Raw genomic sequence first — 24,244 nt, 5'->3', positions numbered from 1 at the left:
AGGGGGCCGAATACTTTCGCAAGGCACTGTACATGTAAAATTACCTCGACTAACCTGGACACATTGACTCTGTACTGGTACCCCCTCTATACAGCCTAGTTATTTTTATTTTATTGTGTTACTTATTATCACACTTTTTTTTACCTTAGTTTATTTAGTAAATCTTTTCTTAACTCTTGAACTGCATTTTTGGTTCAGGGCATGTAAGTAAGCGGTGTATTTGGTGCATGTGACAAATACAATTTGATTTTATTTGAATTGGCACTTTTCCCAATAGTGAAAGAATTTGGGGATACAGACAGTTTTAAAATTGCCAAAATGTAGTTGTAGATAAGTTTGAATTATACAATTCATTGTTAAGCTTGCATTCCTAAATCGCATGTCTTCAAATGCTTTTTGTATCTTCAAAATTCGCTGACTCTTCAAGGAGTAGCTTAGCGTTCACTTTAAACTGCTGCTTTGTTATCAAACTCTTCTCTTCTCTCTCCTTTAGCACTATGTAAAAACAACATTTTATTCCATCCCAAAAGCTTTTTCCCCAGAGAATGGGGACTTTCAGCGGGCTCTGCCAATGCTTCTCCTACCTGGCGAAGGGGGCCGCTCAGAATAAGTTTGGGAAACTGAGCACCTACAACCATACCTGCCCTGCAACTAAAATAAATGTTAAAAAAAAACAAATTTACATTTTCAGAAACTAATTTATTAATTTCTGAAATGTTTGTCTAACTCGAGTTGCCTATGAAACACCTACATAGGCCTACAGTGTTTTCACCAGCCCTATCTCTGATAGGGTGGGAAGCCGAACAACAGCTCTTGTGGTTGGTGCTACTATATCTCAAGTACAGTAGCCTTATTTGCTCAGACAAGTTTTCACCTGCATACTTTCAGTACAGGTGCATGTTTTCATCCTCATAAGCCTTACAGCCTGCACTGCCTAGTCTGTGCAAGAAGTACAGTAGGGCAGAAACACACAACCCAACCATCCACATCAGAGAGTTTCTCAAGAGGCAACACAAGAGCAGTGTGATCACTGTAACCACACTTCCCCTTTTGTGGCCTGTTGCCACAGCGACACTTCCCTTTCAGTCAGGAAGTCCTAAATGAGGAGGACCCAAGTGTGTGTGTGTGTCAGTGCAGGGCGGATCACTTTGCTGTGACCCCCCCAGTGTGTGAGCATCGTTTCGCATTCCCACCGGTGCTTCGGCCATGCCAAAGAATATGAAGACTCTGGGTGTTCCTGGCGTTGGTCACATGGTAAGTTATCGTTTTTTTTCTGTAGATTTGGGTTGAATTCAGTGAGGTGCAACATTACGAGACATGTGAATAAAATGTATGTGCAAATTTATCGTGCAACGCTCGTGTACACAATGTGGCCGGTGAGTTTTTTTTATTTGACCTTTATTTAACCAGGTAGTCCAGTTGAGAACAAGTTCTCATTTACAACTGCGACCTGGCCAAGATAAAGCATAGCAGTGTGAATAGACAACAACACAGAGTTACACATGGAGTAAACAATAAACAAGTCAATAACACAGTAGAAAAAAAAGAAAAAAATAGTTTATATACATTGTGTGCAAAAGGCATGAGGAGGTAGGCGAATAATTACAATTTTGCAGATTAACACTGGAGTGATAAATTATCAGATGGTCATGTGCAGGTAGAGATACTGGTATGCAAAAGAGCAGAAAAGTAAATACATAAAAACAATATGGGGATGAGGTAGGTAAATTGGGTGGGCTATTTACCGATGGACTATGTACAGCTGCAGCGAACGGTTAGCTGCTCAGATAGCAGATGTTTAAAGTTGGTGAGGGATAGTGAGGGATAGAAGTCTCCAGATGTTCTCAGTATGGGCCTACAGATCCCTTCCAGCATCCCTTGGTAAGTTGCTACATCCTGTCACTAGTCAGTAGCATCAGGTGTTGATGTCATGTCTTGTATGTGGTGCATTGAGTCATATTACAGTGTGTGTTGGGTGATGTGCCTCATACCCTCAGAGGAGGATGTTGAGAAAGCTTTAAAGTGAGTCAGTGTGGATACGAGGAATGAACCACGGATGGAGTACAAGTTCTGCCCCTTCTCCCCATGGTTGTCATGGTGACTGGATTCCCAAGGTGTCTCCTGTTGTGTGAGTGGAGTCCCCAATGTTCAAATGAATACACGCATATGTTGCCATGCACTGTTAGCATGCACTGTATGCGTGAGGCCATAGGCTCTCCTTGGGTCTGTCTCATGTGTGCTCTAAAAACAAGAATTTGTGTGCGTGTCTGCCTGTCTTTGTGTTTGCATAGTATTACTCTCACCACAGAGGGGAAGGCTAAGATTAACTAGAGCTGAAGAAACAACATTTTCCGTCCTGAAAGCTGAATGAGAGAGAGAGAACGAGAGCAGTAGAGTGACACCCTCTTCCTGTGTGAGCTTGGGCCTTGCCTCCTTGAGTGCTTTACCATAGAGGGGAACTGTCAGAACAACAAAGCCATGCAGCTGTTCTCTTTCCTCTCCACTTCCTGATGCTGTGTTGTTGTGTTTTTGAGACCATCCTTCATTCACTCACTGCCTGAGAGATCTGGTTGAGTGATTTTATGATTTTTCATGTTTTGTGTGGTATTCTGATCTGTAAAGTTGGTCTGTATTCCTGTTCCATAAAGTTGGTGTCCACTTATGTTTGTTTCTAACTTTAGATTTGAATGTATTTGAATGTCTGTGTCACTGTGACCTGTATGGTATGCATCATGTACTTAATTGTACTTAATTGAGACTGACACACATTCCCCTTACTTGTCTCTGCAGAGCCAGGCAGTGTCAGACGGAGGTAAGTAATTGATGGTGTGTGTGTGTGTGTGTGTGTGTGTGTGTGTGTTCGCTCGCTCTCTCGCACGTGTGTCTGTCTGAAGGCTATTTCTCAGAGCTGAACATGTCTGTGTGAGCAGTAATGCTAGTCTGATACTCTGAGGCTTTAGGGTGTGTACATGGGGTATTAATAGTTAACGTGTGTGTGATTTTTCAGAGCTGAACATGTCTGGTCGTGGCTGTGGGGGCAGTCGTACAAGTCTACCAGGGTTCCAGGGGGGAGATGCCCAGGCCAGCGGTGTCGTCAGCTGGGCCGTGTGCTTTGAGAAGCTGTTGGAAGATCCCATGGGAATACGCTACTTCACAGTGAGCCATAGATGCATACATAAACAAAAACACACACACACACACACTCTCTCCTGATCAGGTCTGATGGGAGCTGTATTGTAGGTAATCTGTTTATCAGTTATGCTCTTTGTTGTGTCATGCAAGGCCTTCCTGAGGTCAGAGGTGAGTGCGGAGAACATCCTGTTTTATCAGGCCTGTGAGAAGTTCCGGAAGATTCCTCCCAGTAGGATGAAAGAGGTATTGTGGGATTTCTCTGTCTTCTCTTTCATGAATCCTAGCTATGTGTTTGACTGTATTTGTGGTATTACATTTTCCATGTTGACTATTATGTACGTGCTATGAGACAACATCTAACTACATGGGAGGAATGAGTGTGTGGAGTTAAGGTCGGTTGATGGAGCTGAGGTTACAGGTGGTCTGATGACTGTGTTTGATTCTGGTCCTGTAGTTTGCTGAGGAGGCTCGCTCCATCTTCCAGACGTACCTGTCTGACCATGCTCCCTACTCTGTGAACATCGATGACACAGCTCGCGTGGAGGAGGAGGACCTGCAGAAACCTGAAGTTGAAATGTTCGACAAGGCCCAGACACAGGTCTGCTCTACTGTCACCTGGCGGACGCATACACACACATCTCACACAGGCCAGCTGCACAAGGCTACTGTACCTCATAATACCTCTTCCTGTAAATTCCATTTAATTCAATTAAAATTCCAGACATTGTATTCAAAGATAATTTAATTCCTCTGAATTTCAATGTTAGGTAAATTCCAAGAATTCCATTTCAAATTCAATATTATGCCTAACAATTCAAATTCAAATTCAATTCGCTAAGGCTTTCAGGCTGTTCATGTCACTGTTCAGACAGCCTAGCTATACTGAAAATATGGAAATACAGGTTGACATTATTAAAACCAAATCCTACTGTAACGTGTATGCTGGGAGTCAGGAAGCAAGTACAGGGAGTGCAAATGTAATAATAAAAAGAACATAGTACAAAACAAGAAACACAAAAAGCGTACAGACATGGATGGAGATGTAGTCCAGGTGAGTGTCATGAGGCGCAGGTGGCAACGTCGAGTGCTGGTGAGAGGGAGCGGGTGTAAATGTGACTGTATCCCCTCCCTGACGCGTGGCTCCAGCCGCAGGACGACGCCGACCAGAGGGACGGTCCCGAGGACCAGGCGCGGGAACCTGTAGAGTCAGCTGAGGCGTGGGAACCTTTAGAGCCGGCTGAGGTGCGGGAACCTGACGAGCCGGCTAAGGCACAGGAACCATGGCGAGCTGGCTGAGGCATGGGAACATAGTACAAAACAAGAAACACTAAAAGCGTACAGACATGAAACAGAAACCAAGTCAATAACGCCTAAGGAAGGAACTAACGGGAGAGACAGATAGGGGAGGTAATCAGGAAGGTGATGGAGTCCGGGTTGAGTATAATTGGGTGCTGGTGCGGGTAATGATGGTGGCAGGTGTGCGTAATCATGAGACAACTGGCGACGTCGAGCGCCAGAGAGGGGTAGTGGGGGTAAACGTGACACCTACAGTCAATTTGTTATACTATGTGCATTCATCTAATTAACTGGGAAATGTAAAAATATTGAATTCTATTTCAATTCAATTCCAAATATGACATGTTTTTACAATTCCATATCAAAAGTCCAAAGAGTCTAATTCAATTTCAATTCCATAACTTTAAGATTTTTTAAAATTTGAATTTAGATCAACGTTATTCTCCAATTTATGAGTAAATTCAAGAATTGTATTGGAATTTCAAATTAAATTGAAATTGACACTTGGAATTCAGTTCTCTGTTTGATGGAGATACATTTAAAGCAGGGATGGGTAACTCCAGTCCTTGGGTCCGGAGTGGTGTCACAGTTTTTCCCAATCCCTAGCAAACTTGGCTAATTAAACTGTTGTGTGTGTGTGTGCGCACCTTCAGTTGTGCTGTTGAGTAGACAAGCACTGCCAATAATAGTGAATAGGATAACTAACAGCCCCTCTACCCCATGCCAACGAACTGGCTATAAGGGTTTGAATTTTGTTGTTGTTGTATTTTACACCCTTTTTCTCCCAAATTTTGTGATATCCAATTGCTTTTCTCCAGTTTAGACCTCATTCTTTGCATAAGCAATCAACTAGGCCTGCAGAATACAGAGAGAAAAACTACAGAAGAATTTGTAGCCTACTTATTGTCACACCCGGACCATAGTTTACTTTGTATATTTCTATGTTGTGGTTGGTCAGGGTGTGATCTGAGTGGGCATTCTATGTTTCATGTCTAGTTTGTCTAGTTCTATGTTTTCGGCCTAGTATGGTTCTCAATCAGAGGCAGGTGTCATTAGTTGTCTCTGATTGAGAATCATACTTAGGTAGCCTGGGTTTCACTGTTTGTTTGTGGGTGATTGTTCCTGTCACTGTGTTTGGTGTCACAGGATAGGACTGTTTTGAGTTCTCACGTTTCTTGTTTTTTCGTTAGTTTGTTCTTGTATAGTGTCGTAAATAAAGTACAATGAACAACCACCACGCTGCGCTTTGGTCCGCCTCTACTTCACAAGAAGAGAATCGTTACAGAATCACCCACCACAACAGGACCAAGCGGTGTGGTAATGGGCAAAGGAAAAAGCAGCAGCAGGAGCAGCGCGAGGAGGTATGGACATGGGAGGACGAATTAGACGGTAAAGGACCTTGGGCTCAGCCAGGAGAGTATCGCCGCCCCAAGGAAGAACGGGAGGCGGCGAAAGCGGAGAGGCGCTGGTATGAGGAGGCAGCGCGGCGTCGTGGATGGAAGCCCGGGAGTCAGCCCCAAAAATTTCTTGGGGGGGGGGCTAACAGGGAGTATGGCTACGCCAGGTAGGAGACCTGAGCCAACTTCCTGTGGTTACCGGTGGGCTAGAGAGACCGGGCAGGCACCGTGTTATGCTGTGGAGCGCACGGTGTCCCCAGTGCGGGTGCACAGCCCGGTGCGGTACATACCAGCTCCGCGTATCGGCCGGGCTAGAGTGGGCATCGAGCCAAGTGCCATGAAGCCGGCTCTACGCATCTGGTCTCCAGTGCGTCTCCTTGGGCCGGCTTACATGGCACCAGCCTTGCGCACGGTGTCCCCGGTTCGCCTGCATAGCCCAGTGCGGGCTATTCCACCTCGCCGCACTGGCAGGGCGACCGGGACCATTCAACCGGGTAAGGTTGGGCAGGCTCGGTGCTCAAGAGCTCCAGTGCGCCTGCACGGCCCGGTCTATCCGTCACCACCTCCACACCCCAGCCCTCCGGTGGCAGCTCCCCGTACCAGGCTGTCTCTCCGGCCCATCCGTCCAGAGCCTTCCTCCTCTCCAGCGCTGCCGGAGTCTCCCGCCTCTCCGGCGCTACCAGAGCCTTCCTCCTCTCCAGCGCTGCCGGAGCCTCCCGCCTGTCCGGCGCCTCTGCCGGAGCCTCCCGCCTGTCCGGCGCCTCTGCCGGAGCCTCCCGCCTGTCCGGCGCCTCTGCCGGAGCCTCCCGCCTGTCCGGCGCCTCTGCCGGAGCCTCCCGCCTGTCCGGCGCCTCTGCCGGAGCCTCCCGCCTGTCCGGCGCCTCTGCCGGAGCCTCCCGCCTGTCCGGCGCCTCTGCCGGAGCCTCCCGCCTGTCCGGCGCCTCTGCCGGAGCCTCCCGCCTGCCCGGCGCCATCGGAGCTTCCCGTCTGCCCGGCGCCATCGGAGCTTCCCGTCTGCCCGGCGCCATCGGAGCTTCCCGTCTGCCCGGCGCCATCGGAGCTTCCCGTCTGCCCGGCGCCATCGGAGCTTCCCGTCTGCCCGGCGCCATCGGAGCTTCCCGTCTGCCCGGCGCCATCGGAGCTTCCCGTCTGCCCGGCGCCATCGGAGCTTCCCGTCTGCCCGGCGCCATCGGAGCTTCCCGTCTGCCCGGCGCCATCGGAGCTTCCCGTCTGCCCGGCGCCATCGGAGCTTCCCGTCTGCCCGGCGCCATCGGAGCTTCCCGTCTGCCCGGCGCCATCGGAGCTTCCCGTCTGCCCGGCGCCATCGGAGCTTCCCGTCTGCCCGGCGCCATCGGAGCTTCCCGTCTGCCCGGCGCCATCGGAGCTTCCCGTCTGCCCGGCGCCATCGGAGCTTCCCGTCTGCCCGGCGCCATCGGAGCTTCCCGTCTGCCCGGCGCCATCGGAGCTTCCCGTCTGCCCGGCGCCATCGGAGCTTCCCGTCTGCCCGGCGCCATCGGAGCTTCCCGTCTGCCCGGCGCCATCGGAGCTTCCCGTCTGCCCGGCGCCATCGGAGCTTCCCGTCTGCCCGGCGCCATCGGAGCTTCCCGTCTGCCCGGCGCCATCGGAGCTTCCCGTCTGCCCGGCGCCATCGGAGCCTCCCGTCTGCCCGGCGCCGCCGGAGCTTCCCGTCTGCCCGGCGCCATCGGAGCCTCCCGTCTGCCCGGCGCCGCCAGTGCCGCCCGTCTGCCCGGCGCCGCCAGCGCCGCCCGTCTGCCCGGCGCCGCCAGCGCCGCCCGTCTGCCCGGCGCCGCCAGCGCCGCCCGTCTGCCCGGCGCCGCCAGCGCCGCCCGTCTGCCCGGCGCCGCCAGCGCCGCCAGTCAGCCAGGGGCCGCCAGCGCCGCCAGTCAGCCAGGGGCCGCCAGCGCCGCCAGTCAGCCAGGGGCCGCCAGCGCCGCCAGTCAGCCCAGCGCCAGCGCCGCCAGTCAGCCAGGGGCCGCCAGCGCCGCCAGTCAGCCAGGGGCCGCCAGTCAGCCAGGGGCCGCCAGTGCCGCCAGCCAGCCAGGGGCCGCTAGAGCCCCTCCGCCCGGAGCAGCTGTCCCTCTGTCCCGAGCAGCTGTCCCTCTGTCCCGAGCAGCTGTCCCTCTGTCCCGAGCAGCTGTCCCTCTGTCCCGAGCAGCTGTCCCTCTGTCCTGAGCAGCTGTCCCTCTGTCCCGAGCTGTCTCTTAGGAGGGTCACCTATCTAGGGACGCTAAGGAGGTGGACAAAGACTATTATGGAGTGGGGTCCACGTCCAGCGCCAGAGCCGCCTCCGCGGACAGATGCCCACCCAGACCCTCCCCTATAGGTTCAGGTTTTGCGGCCGGAGTCCGCACCTTGGGGGGGGGGGTACTGTCACACCCTGACCATAGTTTACTTTGTATATTTCTATGTTGTGGTTGGTCAGGGTGTGATCTGAGTGGGCATTCTATGTTTCATGTCTAGTTTGTCTAGTTCTATGTTTTCGGCCTAGTATGGTTCTCAATCAGAGGCAGGTGTCATTAGTTGTCTCTGATTGAGAATCATACTTAGGTAGCCTGGGTTTCACTGTTTGTTTGTGGGTGATTGTTCCTGTCACTGTGTTTGGTGTCACAGGATAGGACTGTTTTGAGTTCTCACGTTTCTTGTTTTTTCGTTAGTTTGTTCTTGTATAGTGTCGTAAATAAAGTACAATGAACAACCACCACGCTGCGCTTTGGTCCGCCTCTACTTCACAAGAAGAGAATCGTTACACTTATAAACATACCAACTATGACAACAAGACACGGACCAAGTTTATGGCTAGCTCCAGTATATTTATTTGCTAATCTTGTCATGGAAATATTTATCAAAAGGTGACTTACACTAATTCCTGGTGCTGAGCTTAATGTTGATGGCGCTGCAGATGCTGATGGTATCGGACTATGTAAATAGAACACATAGGCCAGTCACATTAGGGCGGCAGGTAGCCTAGCGGTTAAGAGGTTGTGCCAGTAACTGACAGGTTGCTGGTATGAATCTCTGAACTGACTAGGTGAAAAATCTGTCAATGTGCCCTTGAGCCGAACACTTAACTCTAGTTGCTCTGGATAAGAGCGTCTGCTAAATGACAAAAAGATAGCACCTGGCTAATAACATTGATTTGCTTTGGAAAGTATAGCCAGCGTATTATGAACACTAACAAATATAGTTTGCTAGCTAGTTAGCTAAGTTCGCTATGTTACCTCTGCTTATTTTCTGTGCTGATGTTCTCTGATCAGATGCTTTCCTCTTTGAAATGAAGGGGATAATCCTTGGAATAACTTAACTTTTCAACTTTCGACAACCTGGCAACCCCCCAAGTTGATACTTCAGGTCCGTTTCGAAATCCTCTGGCTGAAAGTGCTGGTGACAACCACAGACATTTGGATATTTCTCCACAGGAGTATTCACATCATAGGCAGCATTCTTTATTGCCGCCAGGCACTGTTGGCTCTGAGGAATATCTCTGTTAGGTAACCATTGAAATGTTACCCCAGCAGCCTGTGCTTTCTTCTAGTTTGCACATCCAGCTACTGAGCACCGCACCATGACTAAACATTTACAGTTGTTGTTGACACAAAAATAAATAGTTATACGCAATTCTCAACTGGATCCACCTCGCCCGGGGTTGTACTTCATCCTGAAATCACTACAAATTCCGGATATTGTGGTTTGATTACAACCAGGAAATGTAGATGGCCTGTTTCTTCCAGAGAGATTCAGAAATGCTTGTATTTGCACATATTATATATTAATATCATATTAATGGACATATACAGTGAAAGAGCAGTGGTGAAATGTATCTTTTAAAGCAAGAAAGTAGAGCAACTCAAACGTATTACCAACAAAAGTGTAGAAGTGTGGTGCATGCAGTGCCATGACCTGAACTGGTGTGTCTACATGTCTGTGTCTGTTTGTCCCCGTCCCTCCCCTGTGTCAGATCTTTAAGCTGATGAAGATGGACAGCTACAGGCGTTTCGTCCGCTCCCCTCTCTACCAGAAATGTACCCTGGCCAGCGTGGAGGGCACGCCACTACCCAGAATCCCCCCTGAGCCCACCAGCACAGGATCATGGGAGAACATGGCCACTGCCAGCCCCTCCCTCAACGACAACAAGAAGGTGGGATGGATGGATGTGTTTTAACAATAACTATGGAAGCAATGTTTTGATCATTTTTTGAAAAATGGTATGAGTAATAGCTTGTAACCTGTGTTCAGCAGAAGAAGAACAAGCAACGGGAGAAGAGGGGATCATGGGGAGGTAGGCTTCCGCTCATCTATAATATCTCTTCTCTTCCCATGGTATTCTCTGGTAAATTTTTACCACTCCACACACGTGTCTGTTTCTCCCTCATCCTTTCTCCCTCCCTTTCTCTCTCCTCCCCTCCCTTCTCAGTAGAGGTGTCGTACCCCAAGGTGAATGTGTCTCGTACGGAGTCTCAGATGTCCAACAGCAGTGTGGAGTTGGGCTCCTTCTACAGGCAGATAGAGGTAAAGTGCAACAATGAAAATAGAAAAAGAAATATTTACTGCAGAACAAACATAATTGGATGAAAACAAAAGAATAACAATAAAAACTGAACAACTAAAAAGCTAAAAAAGTGTGTTTCAATATTTATTATAAATGTGTCCACAGTTTAGTCTCAAACACTGAGAGGAAGCATTCGTATATAAAATATCAACATAGTCTAGTAAAGTCTAGTAAAGGCATAAATGTAGCTGATACTAGCCTCCTGGCTGCAAAAGAAAAACAGGTCTTATTCCTAAAATAAAATCTAAACTTCAGCTTCAATTTTTTGGTAAGATGTTGAACATGCAATTTAAAAGAGAGGCCGTCATTAAAATTCCAAGATATTTATATGAGGTTACAGTCTCAACCTACAAGCCCCTAACCAACAGTGCCTCAGTCTTGTTTTTATTTAGTAGGAGAAAGTTGTGAGCCATCCAAGTATTTTAATCACTAATACAGTCTAATAATTTTTCCGTGGAGCTAAAATCCTCGTGACACAGAAATGTAAAGATGTGTATCGTCTTCGTAGCAGTAAAAATAAATCCTGTGTTTTCTGATAACGCTGATAAATGCATCATACTGGGCTTGACTCTGTCATCTGGGCTGTGGGAGGAGAATAGGGTGACATACCATACGTTGTATGTAGAAAAATATAGACTTCAATGATTAAGTGTATTCATTCCCTCCCTTTCTTCCTCTCCTCTCTTTCGCTTTCCCCCACTCCCGCTCTCTCTACCTTGTCTCCCTCCCTCTCTGATCCAGAACGGTCGCTCCAGTCCCCGTCCCTCAGACCAGGGGCAGGGTGATGGAGGTGGTGGTAGTGTGGAGGGGGGTTACTGCTGTGTCTACCTGCCTGACGGCAGTGCCTCCCTGGCTCCTACACGGCCTGGTCTCCTCCTAAGAGAAATGCTGTCAGGCCTCTGTGAGAAGAGAGGTTTCCCCCTTAAAGACATCCTCATCTATCTGCACAGCAAGAACAGGGTGAGCCCAGGCCCGCACCCTCAGCTCAAGTCTCACTTTATCACCCCGTTCAGGGACTGAGCTCTGGGGCGAGAGTTTTTTGTTAATAATGTTCTTTTCTATAGTGACGGTATCTATTGTTTGTGTATATGCTCTCCCTACAGCAGCCACTATCTCTGGAGCAGGACTGTTCCGTACTGAGAGACCAGCAGGTCTCCCTGGAGCTGAGGGTAACGTTTGCGTAAGTCAGTTCCTCTTCCTGTCTCACTCATCATCAATGTATTTGTAGGTTTATGTGTTAAAACTTCTTAGGGCTAGGAGGCAGTTTTCGGAAGTTCGGATGACTGACGTGCCCAAAGTAAACTTCCTGTTACTCAGGCCCAGAAGCTAGGATATACATATAATTGGTATTATTGGATCGAAAACACTCTGAAGTTTCTAAAACATTGTCTGTGAGCATAACAGAACTGATATGGCCGGCGAAAACCCGAGGAGAATCCATCAAATATATATATATTTTTTAGGTCACCACCCATTGAAAATGCTTGTCTATGGGAAATTCAAAGGAAATCCTCCCAGATTGCAGTTCCTATGGCTTCCACTATATGTCAACAGTCTTTAGAAAGGGTTTCAGGCTTGTTTTTGAAAAATGAGCTAGAATTTGTAGTTTTTCAAGGTGGCTCTCATTTGGACTGTAGTCTGGTGGCACGTATGGATGAGGGTGCCCACTTCGTTATTTATCTCCGGTATTGAACATATTATTCTCCGTCTTAAATTTGATTGTTTATTGACATATTAGTGAAGCTGAGGATTGATTAGAAACATTGTTTGACTTGTTTGGACGAAGTTTATTGGTAACTTTTGGGATTGCTTCGTCTGCGTGTTGAACGACTGGATATAAAGAAGGACGTTATCGAACAAAATGACCATTTGACCAGCTACACAACCATTTGTTGTGTAGCTGGGACCCTTGGGATTGCAAACAGAGGAAGATCTTCAAAGGTAAGTGATTTATTTTATCGCTATTTCTTACTTTTGTGACGCCTCTGCTGGCTTGGAAAATGTTTTTAATGATTTTGTATGCGTGGCGCTGTCCTCAGATCATTGCATAGTATGCTTTCGCCATGAAGCCTTTTTGAAGTCTGACAAAGCGGCTGGATTAGCAAGAAGTTAAGCTTTTAAACGATGTATGACACTTATATTTCCATGAATGTTTAATGTTACGATTTTTGTATTTTGAATTTCGCGCACTGCAATTTCACATGATGTTGGCGACCTAGCCCAAAAAGGGCTTTAGCACCACCCATCTCTTTAATGGTTGTTCTTAGCGCTCTGTCCTAACAACAATCAAGCACCCAAGCTAACTGGCTAACATTGGCTAGCTTGCTAGCTTCTTTCAGACACAAATGAGAGAACTGCTCACTGACCATTTTACTCGCCCTAGCAGAGCTGGTTAGACTGTTTTTATGTTATCCAGAGCATTGGTGACTGCAACTGCGCTTCTGGCAACAATTTATGCTTTTTTTGCCAATCTTTACTGACACCGGCCATATTCAATGGGTGTTGAGCGTTCATAAATTCATCAGTTATTCTGCGCTCTGGCACACTCAGACGAGAGTGGATAGCCAGAGCGAATTTACCAGCTATGTCTATCCACAGTTGTCACAGTGACATTCTATTGAAATGGTTACTTGCATAATGGAGTCTTTTGTTAAGACATGTAGCTAGCTAGCTAGGTATACAATTAACCAAAATCCCAACTCATGACGTTACTACCCTTAATGAATCTGCAGGTAGCTAACCAACCAGGTTCAATGTTAGCTAGCTAACATTAGGCTATTAACTAGCAAAGAAAATGTCTCTGAGATACAAATAATAAGATCATACATGTAACGTTAGCTAGCGAGCCAGCCAGCTAATGTTAACTAACTATCTAACAGCACACTTTAACTTGAAATGAAAACTTCCTGTCAAAATTAGAAACGTGTAATATCTGAAAATGTAGCTAGCTAGACTATCTTACCTGTGCTCTGAAATCTGAGTATTTAGCTAGAGCTAATTTACCAGCTATGTCTATCAACAGTCATCGCAGTGACATTCTATTGAAATGGTTAATTGCATAGTGGAGTCTTGTTAAGACATGTAGCTAGCTAGCTAAACAATGAACCACAATCACAACTCATGCTGTTACTACCCTGCATGAATCTGCAGGGAGCTAACCAACCGGATTCAATGTTAGCTAACAAACATTAGCCTATAACTAGCAAAGCAAATGGCTCTGAGATACGAATAATAAGACCATACATGTAACATTAGCTAGCGAGCCAGGAAACTAACGTTAGCTAGCTAGCTAGCCAGCTAACAGTAGACTTTACTTGAAATGAAAATTACTTTCTGCCAAAATTTGAAAGTGTAATATCTGAAAATGTAGCTAGATAGACTATCTTACCCGTGTACATCATGGATGGACGCCTCTCCCTGTCACGGATGCCATGGTTGCCCTTAGTTTGTAGATGTAATCCAGAGACATGTGTTTTCTCCATCACCTTAGCTATCATACTCTAATTCCACTGATTTCAAAACTCGGTCCTCCAGAAAGTGGAGAGCAACACTTATACAGTTCTACTACGGGATACAGTTTTTTAAGTGCAGCGTTAGACAGGATTACCTACACATACTGACCAGCTCAAATAGACAGAAGCATGCTTTATGGCAGACCAATTCAAACTCATCTCGGCATATCCTGCCCACTCATTATCTCAGCCAATCATGGCTAGCGGGAAGGTTGCTAACTTTATCTGTGGCAAAACAAACTGGGCTTGTAATTTAACAATTTTATTCATATTTACAGATGGCATAAAAGTCTGTTATTAAGGCACATGAAACTTCACATGTTCCACATGTATTTAAAAAACGTTTATGTTCAAATGGCTCTGCTGTGAAGTAGTGACCCACAACATACGCCTAGTTTCCTGAGATCAGTCACAAATGAACTTTTAACAAGGCACACCTGTTAATTGGAATGCATTCCAGGTGACTACCTCATGAAGCTGATTGAGTGAATGAGTAGGTGTCCAAATTTTTTGACTGGTACTGTATATGATGGGATGTACAGACATTATGGACAGTATGTGGATAGAGTATTTAGTATATCTGTAGAATACACAGGATAGAATAGTACATATGTACAGCAATAGTTTAATAGGATGGCATTGACTAGAATACAGTCTATACATATGAAGTGGGTAAAAAGTATGTGAACATTATTAAAGTGACCAGTATTGCATTATTAAAGTAACCAGTGATTCCATGTCTATGTACAAAGGCAGCAGCCTCTAAGATGCAGGATTGAGTAACCGGGTGGTAGCCGGCTAGTGACATTGACTAAGTTCAGGGCACGGTACTGGGTGAAGGCTGGCTAGTGATGGCTATTTAACAGTCTGATGGCCTTTGTCTAAGCTTTGATGCACCTGTACTGACCTCGCCTTCTGAATGATAACGGGGTGAACAGACCCTGCCTCGGGTGGTTGATGTCCTTGATTATCTTTTAGACCTTCCTGTGACATTTTGCGGCTGTAGGTGTCATGGAGGGCAGGCAGTGAGCCCTCTGTGATGCGTTGGGCAGACCGCACCACCCTCTGGAGTGCCCTGCGGTTGCAGGCGGTGCAGTTTCCATACCAGGCGGTGCATTTGCCGTACCAAGCGGTGATACAGCCCGACAGGATGGGTGTATAAAGTTTGTGAGGGTCTTAGGGGCTAAGGCGTGCGCGGCCACGCATTCATGGGTGAACATCGAGTACAGGAGGGGGCTGAGCACACACCCTTGTGGGGCCCCTGTGTTGAGAATCAGCACTGGGGGTGCTCTGTCAGGAAGTCCAGGACCCAGTTGCATAGGGCAGGGTTCAGACCCAGGGCCCTGAGCTTAATGATGAGCTTGGAGGGTACTATGGTGTTAAAGGTTGAGCTGTAGTCAATGAACAACATTCTTACATAGATATTCCTCTTGTCCAGATGGGATAGGGCAGTGTGCAGTCTGATGACGATTGCATCGTCTGTGGATCTATTGGGGTGGTATGCAAACTGAAGTGGATCTAAGGTGTCGGGTAAGGTGGAGGTGATATGATCCCTAACTAGCCTCTCAAAGAACTTCATGATGATAGAAGTGAGTGCTACGAGGCAATAGCCACTTAGTTCAGTTACCTTTGCTTTCTTGGGTACAGGAATAATGGTGGATATCTTGAAGCAAGTGGGAACAGAAGACTGGGATAGGGGAGAGATTGAATATATCCGTAAACACTCCAGCCAGTTCGTCTTCACATGCTCTGAGAACGCGGCTAGGGATGCCGTCTGGGCCAGGATCCTTGCGATGGTTAAAACATGCATAAATGTCTTACTCACATCGGCCACGGAGAACGAGAGCCCACAATCCCCGGGAGCCGCCCACGTCGGTGACACCGTGTTATCCTCAAAGTGGGCGAGGAAGGTGTTTATCTTGTCCGGGAGCAAGACATTGGTGTCCGCGACATGGCTGGTTTTCACTTTATAATCCATCTCGAGTCCCTGCCACATATGTCTCGTGTCTGAGACATTGAATTGCGACTACACTTTGTCTCTGTGCTGACGTTTTTCCTGTTTAATAACACAACTGCACTGAACGTATTCAACCATATCCCAGTCACCTTGCCATGGTTAAATGCGGGTGTTCACACTTTCAGTTTTGAGCGAATCTACAGTTTTTGGTTTGGGGAGGTTTAATAGTCACAGTGGGAACAACATCCCTTATACACTTCCTGATGAACACCGTGTCAGTGTACACGTCAATGATATTCTCATTGGCAACCCGAAATATATCCCAGTCCACGTGATCAAAACAATCTTGAAGCATGGATTCCGATTGGTCAGACCAGTGTTGAATAGACCTTAGCATGGGTACTTCCTGTTTGAATTTCTGCCTATAGGAAGCGAGGAGAAGAATGGAGTCATGATCTGATTTGCCAAAAGGGATGGTGGGGGAGGGCCTTGTAGCCATCCTGGAAGGGAGAATAATAACATTTGAGAGTTTTGATGCGCGAGTACTACAGGCAATGTGTTGATAGAATTTCAGTAGTGTTTTCCTCATATTTGCTTTGTTAAATTCCCCAGCTACAGTAAATGCAGTCTTAGGATGTTCAGTTTCCAGTTTGCAGAAAGACCAGTGTAGATTCTTGAGGGCCGTCCTGGTATCGGCTTGAGGGGGAATATACACGGCTATGACTATAACCGAAGAATATTCTCTTGGCATTTGATTGTGAGGAATTCTAGGTTGGGTGAACAAAAGGACTTGAGTTCCTGTACGTTGTCATAATCACACCATGAGTAGTTAATTAATCCTGTCTGCGCGCTGTACTGAGAACCCAGCTGGCTTTTTTGGATGGGGACAGTATATCCTGAGAGAGCCATGATTCCATGAAACAGAGTATGTTACGGTACCTGATGTCTCTCTGGAAGGAGATCCTCGTCCTGAGCTCGTGTACTTTATTGTCCAAGGACAAAATATTAGCGAGTAATATACTCAGGAGAGGTGGATGGTATGCACACCACCTGAGTCAGATTAGAAGTTCACTCAAATGAACACCTCTGCTCCACCAGGGGCGTCTGGGAGCAGCCTTTGGGATAAGTTAAATTGCCTTGGGCGGGTACAAACAAAGGACCCCAATTCGGGAAAGTTGTATTTCTGGTCGGAATGCTTGTGAGTTACCGCCTCTCTGATATCCTAAAGTTATTTCCGGATGTTTGTAATAACACAAAACATTTTCTGGGCTATAGAAATACTGCAAAGTTGCTTAACCTGTCTACGATACTGGTTCCCAATTGGGAATCAACCCTCCCACGTGCAGCTGGAACGGTGGCGCATGGAACGCAAAAATATTCTTAAAAATATTTAACCTCCACACATTAACAAGTCCAATAGCTCAAATTAAAGATAAACATCTTGTTCATTTAGCCAGCAAGTCAGATTTCTAAAATGTTTTACGGCGAAAACATAGCACATATATATGTAAAACCACCACCAGACACAGCTCATTTCAATAGCCAAAACATGCAATCAACAAACGCAGGATTAAAAAATAAATCGCTCACTAACCTTTTGAAAATCTTCATCAGATGACAGTAATATGACATATTACACAGTACATATTTTTTTTTTTCAATAATATGCCATTTATATCCATAAATGTCCATTTACAGTGAGTTCACCTTCAGAAATTACTCAAAAACGCCCGCAGGAAATCTATGTAGCGCGGCAAGATAACGTAAAATAGACATCATAAACTTTGACTAAATATACATGTTCTACATATAGTTAGAAAGATACACTGCTTCTTTATGCAACCGCTGTGTTAGATTTATTTTTAACGTTACAGAAATCGCACACTATTCCATATTGTGAGACAGCGCTCAGTTCCAAGCTACATTTCCACGTAATGTTGGAGTCAACAGAAACACAGATTTAAGCATAAATATTCCCTTACCTTCGATGGTCTTCGTTCAGAATGTCTTAGAAGGCTTCATACTTACCCAATACATCGTTTGGTTTCAAGTCTTGCGTCTTTGTATTAGCTACTGCTAATAACATCAGCTGAAATGCACCCAAAACGTCCTCTGGTCCGGATAAGTTGCGCATCAAAACTTCAAAATTACACATTATATGTCGACTAAACAGGTCAAACTAAGTGCAGAAGCAAGCTTTATGATGTTTTAGACGTGCAAAACAAACTTCAATTCAATCGCCCATCGTCTGCCCTTCTCTTCAGTGCTGGAAACAAAGGAATGACTGTGACCAATTCGCGCCCATACGCACAGCCTATTCTCTCGTGGCACGCACTAATTTCACTCCCATAGGGTCAATTCTCGCGCGATTTGAACGGTTTGAAGCTCTAATGAAAGAGGACATCTAGCGGAAGAGATAGAAAGTGTCCCCAGAATCATAGCTGGTTGGGAGGGGTGGGGGCATGACGTCAAAGTTGCTCCAACTTTCATGGCCACAGAAACTAGTTTGGAAGAATGCCTGCCCTGTGAGTTCTGCTATACTTACAGACATAATTCCAACGGTTTTAGAATCTTTAGAGTGTTTTCTATCCAATAATAATTTTTATTTGCATATATTAACAATTTTTGAAAGATTTTTTTTCCAGTTTACTAGGGGTACCCAATCTCTCCAAAGGGGGCGTTTGTCTGCCATATCCTCAACAGGTTAACCTTTCTGATCTCCCCATCCCGGATCCGGGATGGTGAATACAGACTCAAGCTCATTACCATAACGCAACGTTAACTATTCATGAAAATCGCAAATGAAATGAAATAAATATGCTAGCTCTCAAGCTTAGCCTTTTGTTAACAACACTGTCATCTCAGATTTTCAAAATATGCTTCTCAACCATTGCAAAACAAGCATTTGTGTAACAGTATTGATGGCTAACGTAGCATTTAGCATTAGCATTCAGCTGGCAACATTTACACAAAAAAACAGAAAAGCATTCAAATAAAATCATTTACCTTTAAAGAACTTCAGATGTTTTCAATGAGGAGACTCTCAGATAGCAAATGTTCAGTTTTTCCTGAAAGATTATTTGTTTAGGACAAATCGCTCCGTTTTCTGCGTCACGTTTAGCTATGAAAAAACCCCTGTATCCAGGATTGTGTAAATCTATCAGCAAGCTCATTAGCATAACACAACGTTAACTATTTATGAAAATCGCAAATGAAATGAAATAAATATGCCATCTCTCAAGCTTAGCCTATTGTAAACAACACTGTCATCTCAGATTTTCAAAATATGCTTCTCAACCATAGGAAAACAATCATTTGTGTAAAAGTAGCTAGCTAGCGTTAGCATTTAGCGTTAGCATTTAGCGTTAGCATTAGCGTTAGCATCCAGCACGCAACATTAACAAAAACATAAAAGCCTTCAAATAAAATCATTTACCTTTGAAGAACTTCTGATGTTTTCAATGAGGATACTCTCAGTTAAATAGCAGATGCTCAGTTTTTCCAAAAAGATTCCTTGTGTATTAGAAATAGCTCCGTTTTATACATCACATTTGGCTACCAAAAAAAATCCGAAAATTCAGTCCTCAAAACGCGAACTTTTTTCCAAATTAACTCCATAATATCGACTGAAAACATGGCAAACGTTGTTTAGAATCAATCATCAAGGTGTTTTTCACATATCTCTTCATTGATACATCGTTCTTGGACACATGCTTTCTCCCCTGAATCAAATGGTAAAGTAGAAGCAGCTGGCAATTGCGCACCGAATTCGACGCAGGACACCAGGCGGACACTTGGAAAATGTAGTCTCTTATGGTCAATCTTCCAATGATATGCCTACAAATACGTCACAATGCTGCTAAGACCTTGGGCGAACGACAGAAAGTGTAGGCTCATTCCTTGCGCAATCACAGCCATATAAGGAGACAATGGAAAACAGAGCTTCAGAAATTCTGCTAATTCCTGGTTGATGCATCATCTTGGTTTCGCCTGTAGAATGAGTTCTGGGGCACTTACAGACAAAATCTTTGCAGATTCTGAAACTTCAGAGTGTTTTCTTTCCAAAACTGAAGAATATGCATAGTCGAGCATCTTTTCGTGACAAAATATCGCGCTTAAAACGGGAACGTTTTTTATCCAAAAATGAAATAGCGCCCCTAGAGATCTAACAGGTTAAGAGCTAGAAGCAGAGCACCATCTTACTTATTCATCCCACACACACATTAAGAGGGTGTGAACGTTGCTGAATGGGTGTAGACAAATAAGAGCTCTCCAGTAGGTAGTAAAACATTCAAAGACCATTTTCTCAAAAGTGAGGTTACAACTTTCTAAGCAGAATTACTTTCCCATGGTTCCTCAAATGCAGTGTATGATATACCATTTTGTAGCTCTGTGTCTCTGCTTTAATCAAATGTAAAAAAACACATTTGAAATGTCTTTCCTTAATGCGTTTGAGCCAATCAGTTGTGTTGTGACAAGGTAGGGTGGTATATAGAAGATATGTCTATTTGGCAAAAGACAAAGTCCATATATTGGCAAGAACAGCTCAAATAAGAAACAACAGTCCATCATTACTTTAAGACATGAAGGTCAGTCAATGCCTCCACAATCAACCGACCTCAACCCAATTGAGATGGATTGGGATGAGTTGGACCGCAGAGTGAAGGAAAGCAGCCAACAAGTGCTCAGCATATGTGGGAACTCCTTCAAGACTGTTGGAAAAGCATTCCAGGTGAAGCTGGTTGAGAAAATGCCAAGTGTGCAAAGCTGTCATCAAGGCAAAGGTTGGCTACTTTGAAGAATCTCAAATCTAAAATGTGTTTTGATTTGTTTAACACTTTTTTGGTTACTACATGATTCCATATGTGGTATTTCATAGTTTTTATTATTCTACAATGTAGAAAATAGTAAAAATAAAGAAAAACCCTAGAATGAGTAGGTGTCCAAACTTTTGAATGGTACCGTAAATCTTTTTATACTCTGGATTCCGACATTGCTCATCCTAATATTTATGTATTTGTTAATTCCATTATTTTTATTTTAGATCTGTGTGCATTGTTGTGAATTGTTAGATATTACTGCCTGCTGGAGCTAGGAACACAGGCATTTTGCTACATCTGCAATAACTTCTGCTAAATGTGTGTATGCGGCCAATAACATTTGATTTGATTTGTGTACTGTTTCTGAATATGTATTGTATATTGCTGTGTGTGTGTTTCAGGTTGGAGGTGGTTTTCACTGGTAAGACATTCGGCATCATAGTGAAGTCCAGTAAGACTCTGCTGGATGCCCTTTCTATGGTACTACAGAAACACCAACTCAGAACACACGAAGCCATGGTCACCATGGTGAGGACTGTGTGTGTGTGTGCGTGTGTGTGTGTGTGTGTTATAGAATGTCTTGAGTGAATGTGTGTGTGTGTTCTAGAAATTCTGAGTGAATATGAATTGGTATTTGGTATTTTATTAGGATCCCCATTAACTGTTGCAAAAGCAGCAGCTACTCTTCCTGGGGTCCACACAAAACATGAAACATAATACAGAATGACATAATACAGAACATCAATAGACAAGAACAGCTCAAGGACAGAACTACATACATTTTAAAAAAAGGCACACGTAGCCTACAAAAGGCACACGTAGCATACACACAAACTATCTAGGTCAAATAGGGGAGAGGCGTTGTGCTGTGAGGTGTTGCTTTATCTGTTTTTTTTTTAACCAAGTTGGCTGTTTATTTGCGCAATATGAGATGGAAGGAAGTTCCATGCAATAAGGGCTCTATATAATACTGTACGCTTTCTTGAATTTGTTCTGGATTTGGGGACTGTGAAAAGACCCCTGGTGTCATGTCTGGTGAGATAAGTGTGTGTGTCAGAGCTGTGTGTAAGTTGACAATGCAAACCATTTGGGATTTTCAACACATTCATGTTTCTTATGAAAATAAGAAGTGATGCAGTCAGTCTCTCCTCAACTCTTAGCCAAGAGAGACTGGCCTGCATAGTATTTATATCAGCCCTCTGATTACAATTAAGAGCAAAACGTGCTGCTCTGTTCTGGGCCAGCTGCGGCTGGTTTATCCTTGCAGCATTGGACCACAAGACTGAACAATAATCAAGATTAGACAAAACTAAAGCCTGCAGAACTTCCTTTTTTGAGTGTGGTGTCAAATACAGACCATCTCTTTATTACGGCTAGACCTCTCCCCATCTTTACAACCATTGAATCCATATGTTTTGATCATGACAGTTTACAATCTAAGATAACTCCAAGTAATGTAGTTTCCTAGACTTGTTCAACAGCCACAACATTCATTACCAGATTCAGCTGAGGTCTAGCACTTAAGGAATGATTTGTACCAAATACAATGCTCTTAGTTTTAGCGAAGTTCAAGACCAGTTTATTACTGAGAAAGTGTGTGTGAGAGAGAAAGTGTCTGTGTGTGATCATATGTCCTGTTTTTCAGAGTGGGAGTGATGTGCCACTGAGCATGAGCACCAATGTGTTCAAACTAGCCAATAAGACGCTGCAGCTCCACAAGGTCAAAGGTGAATACATACTGATTAGCACACACCTGTTAACTAGTTCTTTGTCCCATTGTGAAAATAAGAATGGACAGGATTCAGGGCATTGTACTGCTGGGGTTGTGTAACCTCACTGGTTTTCCAGTCCATTTAAACTCGGTTAGAAAATGTCAGCTATGTACAGTGTTTTATTTCCTTCTCTGTTTTTCTAATGGCATCAATTCCTTCTCTGGCTCGTTCTATTCCGCCTGCCCGTACACTATTTCTTTATTTCTCTCCTCTCTTCACTCTCTCTCCCTTAGATGTCTGAGTACATTTGGCTTGTTGAGTGCTGTGTCACTGTGAGTTCACTCACCTCCTCTCTCTACTGCTCTGGGACCAGAACTGCCTTCACTTTGGATATGTGGCCACTCGCTGAGGCCTACTCATTACTCATGAGAAAGAGGGACTAGGAGATAATGAGGAGAAAGGGACTGGGGAAGGGGGGGTTTATTCTAGCTTTTTCTGGGAAAAGCTCCTTTTAAGTGACTGATGTCAGGGTTTTGCCTTATGTCAAACTCCATAACATGTACAGTAGCCTGCCTATAACTGACTATTGTTGTTTTTACAGTTAGCAGTTCCAGGGTCAGTGGCTCAACTCCAGTCACACAGGTGAGTCCTGCATAGTGATGGCCAGTTCGCATGGTAGGGAAAATGTCCTGGCCCTACTCATGTGTCCAGAGTTTAGCAAGTGTTTGTCTGTTCTTCTGAAACATTTCCAGGATCAAGCTACATCTCCAGTAGGCCCAGAGGTCCATGTGTCGCCTCAGGCAGCCAACCCCAAGCCCAGAGTCAGGAAGAACCAAGAGATGGATGGTACGAGTCATGGCTTATTTACTGAGCCTCTCTAGGACTAAACCCTGGAGACTTCCTAATAGCTGTAACAATAACCTTTTAGTCTCACCTTAGCCCTAATTTGAGACAAACTGTTTATATGTCTCTATTCTTTCTTTCTCCCCTTTTCCCCATCCCCTGTGTCTCTCTCTCAGCGATGATAGAGCTGTTGTCCAGAGCTCAGGCCTGTCGGGTGGATGACCAGAGAGGCCTGCTGACCAAGGAACACCTAGAGCTGCCCCAGTTCCTCTTGAAACCCCCTAGCCAGGACCAGGAGACGCAACAGGGGGAGGATGGAGAGGCTGCAGGGGGAGATGGGGATGGAGCCCCCACAGACATTAAAGAGGAGTCAGATAACCAACCCACTACCTCCTCCACTCCCACGCCTGTTGGAGCAGCAGAGTCAGGAGCGTGTGTAACAGACTCATCAGGTTCCAAACACATAGGTTCAAAACAAACAAGTGTCTGATAGATAAAAACATTCTAAGTGTCACTTTTACTTTGTGTACCTGGTGTAAGTGTGAGTGTGTGTATAGGACCCATTTTACTGTGTGTGTGTGTGTTTGTGAACATGCTGAAGTCAGGTTTGGGCAGGGGATGTTGACACATGTAGCAATTAATCCTGTTAAAAGATTGTTCATCAAATATTATAAGTTGTGCACAGGAAGTCCACAACTATTAAGAGACCTAGTCAAGCACTTTTGCTTATGATTGTCTGAATAAGGTCAGCATCCAATGTGTTATCACTGTGTCTGGTACGAAACTGTATTAACTCTATTGTTTGTTTTAATCCCGAATATCAAAGGTACAATATGTCATGATATGAAGGATCTATTTTAGCTTCCAGTTCCTCCCCTGACGTCTGATAAAAATAAAAAAACAGAAGTTTTGTTTTTCAATTAAGGAATTACTTTCAAGATGGTCTTTCATATTTTGCGGTATTTTACTTATCATAATATTTAACTTGAACTAATAGTACTTTTAGTA

General features: G+C 45.1%; 1 protein-coding gene across 1 annotated transcript; it reads left to right on the top strand.

Moving 5' to 3' along the window:
• Positions 1 to 1,102: 1,102 nt before the first annotated feature.
• Positions 1,103 to 23,800, top strand: LOC110488612 (regulator of G protein signaling 14). The gene is given in 16 exon segments (XM_021560888.3): positions 1,103 to 1,254; positions 2,791 to 2,812; positions 3,008 to 3,156; positions 3,283 to 3,375; positions 3,587 to 3,730; positions 9,802 to 9,981; positions 10,080 to 10,122; positions 10,258 to 10,352; positions 11,134 to 11,352; positions 11,496 to 11,572; positions 21,083 to 21,209; positions 22,327 to 22,408; positions 22,995 to 23,035; positions 23,146 to 23,239; positions 23,413 to 23,573; positions 23,576 to 23,800. Coding segments are annotated over 16 exon segments (1,599 nt in total). The 5' UTR covers positions 1,103 to 1,206; the 3' UTR covers positions 23,600 to 23,800.
• Positions 23,801 to 24,244: the final 444 nt, after the last annotated feature.

The sequence above is a fragment of the Oncorhynchus mykiss genome, chromosome 14 (genome assembly GCF_057628025.1).
Source record: "Oncorhynchus mykiss isolate SJ-2025 chromosome 14, ASM5762802v1, whole genome shotgun sequence".
NCBI lineage: Eukaryota > Metazoa > Chordata > Actinopteri > Salmoniformes > Salmonidae > Oncorhynchus > Oncorhynchus mykiss.
This window is presented reverse-complemented; position numbering and strand designations above follow the sequence as displayed.